The sequence below is a fragment of the Trachemys scripta genome, chromosome 12 (assembly GCF_013100865.1).
Source record: "Trachemys scripta elegans isolate TJP31775 chromosome 12, CAS_Tse_1.0, whole genome shotgun sequence".
Taxonomy (NCBI): Eukaryota; Metazoa; Chordata; order Testudines; family Emydidae; genus Trachemys; species Trachemys scripta.
The window spans coordinates 26,108,670-26,118,846 of record NC_048309.1 but is presented as its reverse complement, the minus strand read 5'-3'; the positions used below and the strand labels follow the sequence as shown (position 1 = coordinate 26,118,846).

Sequence of the window (10,177 nt, the reverse complement as noted above, 5' to 3'; positions counted from 1 at the left end):
AGTCTCTATCCCCAAGAGTGAATTTTCTTCCGTGAGGCTTAACAGCATGGCCATTCCTTAAGCCTGGGAAACCATCTATTTTAGGTACATCTATGGCCCCCATTCCCATAGTATCTGAGGGCTTGTCTACACTTACCGAGGGATCCATGAGCAGCGATCAATGCATTGGCAGTCAATTTAGCAGGTCTAGTGAAGACCTGCTCAATCAACCGCAGATCACGCTCCCATGGACTCCTGTACTCCATCTGATAGAGAAGAGTAAGAGGAGTCAACGGGAGAGTGTCTCCCATCGACATCGCGTAACGTGGACCCTGCAGTAAATAGGTCTAAACTACATTGATTTGAGTTATGCTATTCATGTAACTAAAATTGCGTAGCTTAGATCGAATTTGCCCTGTAGTGTAGACAAGGTCTAAGCTTCTCTCAGTCTTGAATGTATTTATCCTCACAGTACACATGCTCTTATCCCTGTTGTACAGAATGAGAATTAAGGCACAAAGAGACTAAGGCTATGTCTATACTAGAGACCTTCCAGCAGCACCGCTCTACTGATACAGCTGCACCGCTGTAAGATCTCCCGTGTAGCTGCTCTACACCAATGGGAGAGAACTCTCCCATGGACATAATTAAACCACCCCGAACAAGCGGCAAGAGCATGTGCGCTGGGGGATGGGGGATCATGTGCTTGATCGTCAAGAGGCATGACTGATTAATCAGCCACCGGAATGTCTCACCATGGCTGTGATGCTTTTTGGAGGGGGGTGTCTTCCTAGCCATGCCACTTGGTCTCACCCGGCCGGTAGAACTTCAGGCTGGGCTCCGGCTTGGCACTCTCAACTGATCCCAAGACTCCAGTCGGCCCAGATGTGTCCACAAGGGCGAGGGAGTGACCCTACAAAACAGCCCCCCCCTGACTCCTATGGCCCCCCCCCAGCCGGCACCCCAAGCCCAAGTAGCCCCCTCTCCCCCAGCCAGCGATCCCAGAGCCCTGTGCCCCCCCAGCCGGCACCCCAAGCCCAAGTAGCCCCCTCTCCCCCAGCCAGCGATCCCAGAGCCCTGTGCCCCCCCAGCCGGCACCCCAAGCCCAAGTAGTCCCCTCTCCCCCAGCCAGCGATCCCAGAGCCCTGTGCCCCCCCAGCCGGCCCCCCAAGCCCAAGTAGCCCCTTCTCCCCCAGCCAGCGATCCCAGAGCCCTGTGCCCCCCCAGCCAGCACCCCAAGCCCAAGTAGCCCCTTCTCCCCCAGCCAGCAATCCCAGAGCCCTGTGCCCCCCCAGCCAGCACCCCAGGCCCAGGTGCCCCCAGGCCCCAGTGGGCCCTCCAGCCAGCCCCCCAGGCTCCAGTGGGACCCCCATGCCCAGGTAGCCCCCAGCCAGCGAAGAAACCCCAAGGCGTCCCCCAGCCCCGGGAACGCCCCCCGAACGTTTCCGGGGCAACTAGCAGAGGCGGAACTGACGACACCCGCTCCCTTGACTCGAGTCGAAACCCCGTTCGCTGTCTGGCTGCCACAGCTCATTGGCTGGCAGAGCTGCCCATCCCCAGCTCGGGAGCCGCGCATACGTGCTGGCGCCGTGACGGGGCTGTGTGCCGCTGGGGTCCGGCTGCTGCTGCTTCAGGCGAAGATCCCCCAACATGGTGAGTGAAGGGCGGGGCCGCACCCCTGCCCCGCGACCGCCGTCTCACCTGCGGTAGGGGCGGGGCTAGGGCCAGAGGGGCCGTGCCGTGCCGTGCCGTGCCCAGGGCGTTGGTTCGAGACCCCGTGTCAGCCTAAGGAGCCCCGGGGTCGGAGTTATGGGCGCGGCCCGGGGTAGTGGGGGGAACCTGGAGCAACGTGAGGGGGGGTCGGGGGCCTGAGGACTGGGGCTGACGGGAGGGGGGGGAGGGAAGGGGGGGTTCCCTGGGGGGCTCAGTCAGGGGGGGGGGTCATCTCAGATCAGTCCGGTTTGTTGACAGCACCACTCCAGTAGTTATGGGGATTAGTTAAACCGCATTCAACCCCTGCGTAAGCACCCGCATTCCGAGTAAAAGGGGCCTTAAATTGGGTTGGGCAGATTCACCTCCAAAGTGAATTAAGATAAACTGAATTAAGGCCACTGTAATTCTCAATAGCTGTAGTCACACAGGGCTTTAATGTGGTTTCGCTAATCCACTTCAAATTCACATCTTTCGTTAATTCGGAGGGATTAATTTTCCTCATGTCCCCATCTATACGAGCCGTCCAAAGTGTGCTTTAGGGTGCATGTATGCTGCAACGTAAGCCCAGGGTTAGTAGAACTTGAGTTAGCAGACCCTGGGTTTGTTAATCTAGGCATAGGTGCCGACTCTGAGGGTGCTCCAGGGCTGGAGCACCGACCAGCAGCCAGCTCCCACCCCCAGTGCCTCCCACCTGCTGCGATCAGCTGCTTCAGGGCATGTAGGAGGGAGCGGAATGGGGGGAAGAGGTGGGGATGGAGGCAAGGGATGGGGCAGGGCAGGAAAAGGCAGGATGGGGACGGAGGTTTGGGGGAAGGGGTCGGGTGGGAGTGGGGCCTGGTGTGGAGCGGTGGGTTGAGCACCCCCCGGGCCCAGAGGAAGCCGGGCCCTATGAATCTCTAGGGCTTGAGTATTTGCATTTATTTGTAACCCGCAGGTTAGGAATTGTTGAACCCTGGGTCCTGCGTAACACAATCAAGGGGCTCCAGTGTCTACACTGCACTATGCCAGCCTGAGTCCAGCCACCTATATCCAGACTTTTTAGTACCCTCCCAAAATGTGGCAGCTCTACCCCTTTGTTTGTGGTGCAGTGTGAGAAAACTTGATTGTCCTCCAAACTTCACTACCCAAAAGACAAAAAAAAGTCGGCCCATGGGATTGTGGGTCGACTCCCAGAGCATGAGTCCAGTGGGGCTGCATATACCCTTCAAAGCAATAGGGCTTGAACTCTGTGTCTCAGCTTGACTCAGGCTCAGACCTCCACCCCAATGGGCTCCTGGTACCCTGAGTCTGAGCCCTGGGTTAGCACGCTTTGTATGTAGACGGAAGGGGGGTTAGGTTTGAGCCTGAGTTTGAACCCTGGGCTTACACGGCAGTGTAGATATATACCCTCTTGTGGGCTTCCAGAGCCCAGACACCAGCCCAAGTCTGACCATCTACCCTGCAGTTCTGTAGCCCCACAGCCCAGTGAGCCTTAGTCTGCTGGAAAGGACCAGCCATGGGTGTTTTATTACAATTTAGACATATCTTCAGAGTCCTAGATTTCAAGGCCTGAAAGGACCACAATGATTATTGAGTTTGACCTCCTGCATAACGCAGACCATAGAATTCTACACAGTAACTCTTGCAATGGAAGGAATTATTCTTTCATGATACATAATTGAATGCTCTCAAGCTAATAATTTGTGATTGAGCACATTACAAAGGAAGGCAAGTGAAATCTCTGTTTTACACATGGGGAAATGGAGAGGTTCTGTGAATTTTCCAAGACCACACAGCCAGGGATAGAACCCAGATCCCTAACTCCCAGTCCAATTCACTATTCCTTAACTCAGTGGTTCCCAAACTTGTTCCGCTGCTTGTGCAGGGAAAGCCCCTGGCGGGCCGGGCTGGTTTGTTTACCGTGGTTTGTTGCTCCAGGCCAATGGGAGCTGCTGGAAGAGGCGCGGGCCGAGGGACTTACTGGCCGCCACTTCCAGCAGCTCTCGTTGGCCACTGGGAGCCGCGATCGACCGAACCTGCGGACGTGGCAGGTAAAGAAACCGGCCCGGCCCACCAGGGGCTTTCCCTGTACAAGCTGCGGAACAAGTTTGGGAACCACTGCCTTAACTGCACAGCTTCAGGTGAGTGAAAAAAACCTCACTTTAATAAATGCCATTGACTGTATGGCTTGAGTGTCTTTTTTCAAAGAAGTGTGGGCACTGGAATGTACCAAGTCATCCACGCACGTTGATCTATGAGGTGCTTCCCTGAGGAAATCTTAGGGGTTGGGAGGGAAGGGTTATTGTTGTTTTATTTATTGTAATTCTATTAAAGGGGACACTGAAAACAAACTTTTACAAAGATCAGCATAAACTGTTTCTGTTTACAAAAAATACAGCTAAAATATTTTCTTAACAAACAGATGTTCCCCTGCATTGCAGATGAGAACCTGAAAATGAAATAGTCTACAGCTGGGATTTTCAATTGAGCCCAAGGGAGTGAGGCACCCAAGTCCTATTGAACTGGTGTTTGAGCACCACATTCCCTGTGCCCAAATAAATCTGTTAGTCTTTAAGGTGCCACCAGACTCCTTGTTGTTTTTGTAGATACAGACTAGCAGGGCTACCCCCTGATACTTGACACTCCCTTTGATCCTTTTAAAATCTCAGTCTGTATGTGAGCTAAAAACAAAAGAGAAACTGACTAGTCTCGCTTGCTATGTGAGAAGAAATGCAAAATTAGATGTTGTTCTGCACGGATGGATCCTTATACTCAGGCAACACTCTTTGGAAGTCAGTGGGGCCCGGATGCATGGAACAGGTTGTAGGGTTGGGGCTTTAAACAGAAACAATTGCTATTAAATCTGAAAGAGTTTTTAAAAGTGCTGTCTCAAGCTGTTTATTTTTCCACTTCTCCAGCATACAACTCATTTGTTACAATCTGCTTTTAGTTACTATCCCCTTTCCTTCATTTTGAAATTTGCTCTATGATTTTCCGTGCCTGATCATCCTTTTTAAGTAGCTCTTGATTTTCCGTGCTGGATAAGACAAACTGTAGTTTGCAGACACAAAACAAATCCAGTGTTGCATGGTTCCCATGGTTGCCAGCAGTTAGTATTACATTGTTTTAGACGTGGTTGCCTAGTCTCCTGTGCAATTGTTTCCTTCTTCCTGTGAAGACAAGCATGTTTCTTTGTTTGTAGAAGTCTGTTTTGCCTGACATTGCATTATGGAGCTCAGTCAGTCAAGGTGCTGAGTGCCCCAGCCCCCCCGTTCTCTTTAATGGGAGTTCATAGTGCCCAGCACCTCTCAAGGAGCACTCAGCACCATGCAGAATCACACCTAGGCCACTCAGATCATTAGGCTCCATTAGTGAGATCCCAAGTGAGTTGTGATTGATGTAAGAGCAAGCATTGCTAAGGAAACTTTCAAAATCTTTCAGAGTTGACACTAATTGTATAGAGACAACAAACAGATAATAATACCTTTGCAGATTTCTTTGTATATTGACTTTTTAAAGTAGTAGAATAAACTGTTAGCAATAGATACCTATAGCCCATCCACCATGAATTGCTATTGTAGGCTAATGGTTGTAAACCAGGCTCTTTCCCCTCATTTGCTTTGTTTATTGCCTTTAGCATATTTTTGATAATAGGAGGGGGAGAGTCTTTAACCCAAAACTCGATATTTTTTTCTTACTTATTTGTAAATTCTGTGCATTTTTTCAAAACAAGTGCTGCAGCACTGTCCTTTGTATAACTGTAAAATAATAATAATAAAAGTGCTAGCAGCCCTAATGAGCAACCCTATAATAACAAAACTCTGTGTGAGTGTGGCCTTGTGCCCATGAACAAATCTGTAATGAGAAACCAGTATTGCAGTGGGGGGTAGGGAGAAAGGGTGAGGGATGTATTTGGGAACAGGTTTCAGGCTTCCAAAAGCTTGTTATGGCAAATGACTGACAGACAACAATGGGCTTGAAAACAACTAAAAAGGCTTTGGCGATATGATGGAGCCAAAGACAGCTGTGCTTTGCTCTGAGAAAATGAGTAATATCTATTGGAATGATCTTGGCTCAGTTTTATTTCCAGATATATTATCACAAAGCGTTATTTGAAGGCAGATTGCACCTTCAAGACATCATGTTGCCTAATCTTTTTGTTGTTTGTTTTTTTGCAGGCTGAGGTGGAAGAAACACTGAAGCGAATTCAGAGCCAAAAGGGCGTCCAAGGAATCATTGTTGTTAATTCGGAAGGTATCGTGCCACTCTGGCTATATTTCCTAAGGATGTTACTTTTTTAGAACAGGGCACTTTAAAGATCGATGAATTTGCTGTTTATAAAGAGATTAAATGTCTCTCTAGATATGTTTCTCTCCTTTAGAGAGGCAGGTTACGTCAAGCTGCCTCTCTGCAAGCCTGTTGAAGTCAGTGGCATTGAGCAGATGTACCTGAGAGCAGAATTTGTCCCCATGCGTTTTAAGAATAACTTTGCAGCCAAGAGGAAGAATATCAAAATATATAGAATGTAGAATAAGACAAGCTCATTTTGCCAAAAACGTTTTTCTAATCCTATGTAATGTACAGTAAATCTTCTAACACTTAATTTTAATTTAACTGGTAAGTGTCTTAGAAAAAAGACATTCGGTAAATCCGTGGAGGCTCTATGGAAGATCTGATCATTGGTGACCTCATTTACAAATCAGCACTTGGCTTGCCCTTCCTTGGTAGTGCTGGTGTCTGAGGACAGGGAGGAAGGTCAAATGTTTGGGCTGTGCTTGTGGGGGTATACATCTTCGGTGTACTAGAAAAACCAACAGATTAAATGTTAGCAATTTGCTGCTGCATCAGTTTCATACTACAACATATGATAAATGTGGACTGAGCTTGGCCCTTTGGCTTCTGCCAGGGCGCTGGTACTGGAAAACCCCCTCTGGAGGAGAGCAGGAGAGCAACTGCTACCTCCCCATCCTTACGGATCGGTCCTAGCCAAGGTGATGCACTGATTCAGTGCATCCCGTCAGCAGCCTCCAGTGGACCAGCTCACGTGGCGCCTGGCTATAAAGGACCCCCCACCCCCAAACAGAAAAACAATGAAAAACTCTTAATGTTGCACAAACCTATGGAGGGCTCTGGTCCCAGTGGTGGCAAGCAACCCTGCTCTGCTCCCATCTACGTTCCTTAAGGGCTTTTCTTATATCTTCTCTTTTTTGTACATATTGGTGGCTCCTAGTGGAAGTTTCTCCTTGTTTCCAGCTGCTCTTTGGAAGGAAGGCTGGAGGTCTGCAGAAGCAGCTGAAAATGCGGGGGAACCAGCACCATGTCACTGGCAGCCCCCAATGTGCACAGCTTGGGAATTGTTGCATGACTGTAGTACTGTTTGGGTTTCCTACTCTGCAGGGCAGTGCCTACAACCCAGCCCCACCCCACGTTTCTGCACCACTCACAGAAGCGTTTCTAGTCACACTTTGTTTCAAAAAGTTTTTTTTAAATATGCTAAATTTTAAGCATAAAATCTACTGGGGTTTAAAGGGACTGTACAGATGTGTCTAGTGGGTAGCCAGGAATTAAGTTAGTCTCAGAGGTTACCATCGTTAACTAGCTCACCACACTTACTGTCTCTCTTTGCAGGTATTCCTATCAAAAGCACGGTGGACAACTCCACAACAGTGCAATACGCAGGCCTAATGCACAGCTTCATCATGAAGGCAAGGAGCACTGTGCGAGACATTGATCCCCAGAACGACCTGACGTTCCTGCGGATCCGCTCCAAGAAAAATGAGATCATGATTGCTCCAGGTAAAAGCCCCTCAGCATCAGGCTTCCAAGCCTCCTGTTAAAATTCCTTTCTCGCGGCATGTGTCTCATCCTTCCCTGTCAAGCTTTCCATGGCACAAAATCTATAGAGCCTGAAGAACTGAATCCTCCCAGCGACTGTCTAATTTAGTATGCTGGAGCTGTAGCCAAAGAATTTCTGGTGGTATACTTGGTTCAGAGCTGGGTCTGTTTCTATTAAACTGAGACTGCCTCTTCATGGTTGGGTGTGGGAAGGAATCAGTTTTCCCATCTCACTGCCAGTCAAACTGTAAATTTGAAAGAAGATTCTCTTGTGTTTTGCCTTTTTCAAGTTAAGACCAGAAGAGTCTGAAATTAGCGGAACACATTTTATGAGCTGCTTCAGACCAGCACTGCTAGCATAACTACTGAAACGAACCAGAGTGGGGGGCTGGCTGATTCTCAGGACTGGAGGAGCACGCATATTGTTACAGTACTTGCTGGTCCTAGAATCTCTCAATTTGAGTCTGTGTCTACACTAGACTCTGTTAATTTCTCGCCACAGGTCAGAGCATGTCTAGACAATGTAGTGGTTAAAACACCAGCAGCAACCAGTAGCCTGGAAACACTGGAACTTGCAATGATGTAGCGTTGGTGGGACATGTCAGGAGAAAATGCCTCATGCTGAGAAGGCCAGAATGTTTCATTAAATCACCAGCTCGTGTCACAGAGGAAACTGATGCAGTATGAGTGCAGTTCCCCCAGGTGTAGAGGGCTCAGATACGTCCCTCCACATCACTTAAGATCTGTGGTGGAGCTGTGATAAATAGGGAGCTGTTCAGGTTGAGTGACTGCACAGGGCAAAGGGTGCTCTTTGTATAACAACCTATTTGTGCTGGCCCAGAGGCGCTGGTTGTGGCTGCATTGGGGGAATGGCTGAGAAATTTATGCTGATGTGGATCTAGTGGAATCTGGAATCGCCACGTGGAAGATGCAGAGGGGTAGTGAGAGTTGTTCCAGAATGTAGGAATGTGCGTTAAATTACATCGGCTTGGTGCATCCCATTCTCTAGAGAGGCTGGAACTATTCCCCCACAGTAAGATTAGAGAGACTGACCTGATTTAACCATAGGAAATACCTGTCAAGCCCACCTCGCTCACTGATGAACACTTGCTGTCAGGGATTTTAATTTTCTCATACTACTTTAAAGTCAAGGTAGAGTTGATGAACATTTAAGTAGGTGACATTTACTGTCATTAGTCAATGTATGATAAACGTGCAAGGTAAAACAAGGAAACAACTTTTCTTAATCTGTGAATGAGCATTAGCAATGGAGGAATAACTTCCTTTTTTTCCCTTGCAGATAAAGACTATTTCCTGATCGTCATCCAGAATCCAACAGAATGAGATTGTCCTAAATTAGTCTGGTTTTCCCCCCACTACCGAATATTTTTAATTTAATAGCCAAAAACAAAGCATTAGTGTTAATTCTACTGTGCCACCTTAATAATGACCAGGAGGACAACCTTGTGCTCTTTTTTTTTTTGTTTACAAAGAAGTAAAAGTATCTTTCTTTTGTATCACTAAAATGGCATTCCGTGGAAGGGGTATGAGGATTGAAATCAAGTGACTTTGGCAGTCAGAAATGGACAGATTTCTTTTAGTGTTCAAGAAGATAACTTAATATAATAGAAATTCTAATAGTGTGATCTAAAAAATGAATCTTTGTGGTTTGCACACTCCTGTCAATTCTGTCTGAAATGTGGTTTTACCTTATTGGTTTTGAATGACTGTAAATACGAAGCTTGATTACTCACAACTTACCTTCTTGTCTTTTTTTTTTTTTTTTTTTTTTGCCGCTTTTATGATTTATTTTGAAAAGGTTTTGCCTTATCAAATCAATAAAAGTGTCTCAGTGATTATTTTTGTCATGTCTCTATTCCTTCTCTTGTGAAATTTTCAGTGGCCCTTTGATGACTGAACTTCTTACTGCAAATCTTTAAAAGGTCTGAACTCTCCCTGAGGCTGTTTCAACCTCACAATGTTGTTATCTCTCTGAATGGTGACTTTTTCAAAGTGAACGGGCTCTGTACTAGTAGTGGCCCATTATTGTCATCCATTTTCACCCCATACACTTGCCTTTAAACCAGGGACAAAGAAGAAAAATACAATTGACTTATTAGGGGTTTGTTCTGAGTAAGAACAGCAGGATTTCATCTGTTGGAATTGCCGTTCCAGTACAGTCCAATGATCTGTCTAATCAGGTATTCAGTTTTGAGCATTGACTGACAGCAAATGCTTCAGAGGAGGGTGCAAAAATCCTTTTCTGACTCCCGGTAGTGATCAGCTTATGCGCTGAAGCAATAGGATTGGTTGCTCTTTGTTTTCAGCGTACATGCAGCTGCTATTAATGGATTTGGTTTGTAAACAATTGAGGCATGCAAATTGGATACCTGCCTGTGCAAATGTTTACAGTAACCTGCAAACATGATGTGACTATACAATTGCAGTAATTCTTCAGGCAAACTAGATGCACAAATGCATGTGTCAGAGCATGCCTCTTGTTTTAAAAACAAGGCTCTGAATGTCTAATCAGTCTTTTAAAACCTTGTTTTATCTGCCTCAATACCCTGTAGAGTGAGTTCTCATGGTAACTATATAGAGATGATTTTTTTTTTTTAAACGTTGACTTTAGTTTCGCACATCCTCTTGTCCCTGTATTATGGGAAAGGGT

General features: G+C 47.2%; 1 protein-coding gene across 1 annotated transcript; it reads left to right on the top strand.

The window, feature by feature from the left end:
- Window positions 1-1,534: 1,534 nt before the first annotated feature.
- DYNLRB1 (dynein light chain roadblock-type 1) lies at window positions 1,535-9,363 on the top strand. The gene is made up of 4 exons (XM_034787869.1): window positions 1,535-1,632; window positions 5,850-5,925; window positions 7,300-7,467; window positions 8,807-9,363. Exons 1-4 carry the CDS (start codon window positions 1,630-1,632, stop codon window positions 8,848-8,850), a joined length of 291 nt encoding a protein of 96 aa, XP_034643760.1. The 5' UTR covers window positions 1,535-1,629; the 3' UTR covers window positions 8,851-9,363.
- The last annotated feature ends 814 nt before the right edge of the window (window positions 9,364-10,177 follow it).

Excerpts from the sequence above, each read along its gene's own strand:
- DYNLRB1 (XM_034787869.1), top strand. Across the intron at positions 5,926-7,299 it reads CATTGTTGTTAATTCGGAAG|GTATTCCTATCAAAAGCACG; the intron begins GTATCGTGCCAC and ends CTCTCTTTGCAG. Across the intron at positions 7,468-8,806 it reads TGAGATCATGATTGCTCCAG|ATAAAGACTATTTCCTGATC; the intron begins GTAAAAGCCCCT and ends TTTCCCTTGCAG.